Below are 324 nucleotides of genomic sequence, written 5' to 3' on the forward strand. Positions count from 1 at the left end.
TGAGTGGGAGGGAAGCTTCGGCCAAGTGTTTGCTCGTATTACAGGACACGTGTTGCTGTGACTCGTATTACAGGATACGTGTTGCTGTGGCTCGTATTGCAGGACACGTGTTGCCGGAACCCATAACCGAGGATGAAGGTGTCACTCACCCATCCTTCGTCCCCCAGAAGGGCGGCCCCCGAGGCATGAGCTCCCCTGTGATCCAAACCCATGTGTCTTCAACTGCCTCGTCTGTGCCGCCGACCCAGATGCTCACACTTTTTCTCTGCTGGTCTGGAAAACAGGTTATGTCTATATTTATCTATTATTCTATTACACATAGGA

At 51.5% G+C, this 324-nt stretch overlaps 1 protein-coding gene across 1 annotated transcript in view; it reads right to left on the reverse strand.

The window, feature by feature from the left end:
* LOC119590554 overlaps positions 1 to 324 on the reverse strand; it is a gene marked incomplete in the record, with an annotated part of 6793 nt that overhangs the window by 2741 nt on the left and 3728 nt on the right. The window contains 2 exon segments of the mRNA XM_037939210.1: positions 150 to 180; positions 182 to 273. Of these exon segments, the coding sequence (XP_037795138.1) occupies positions 150 to 180; positions 182 to 273 (123 nt within the window).

The sequence above is a fragment of the Penaeus monodon genome, chromosome 27 (assembly GCF_015228065.2).
Source record: "Penaeus monodon isolate SGIC_2016 chromosome 27, NSTDA_Pmon_1, whole genome shotgun sequence".
NCBI lineage: Eukaryota > Metazoa > Arthropoda > Malacostraca > Decapoda > Penaeidae > Penaeus > Penaeus monodon.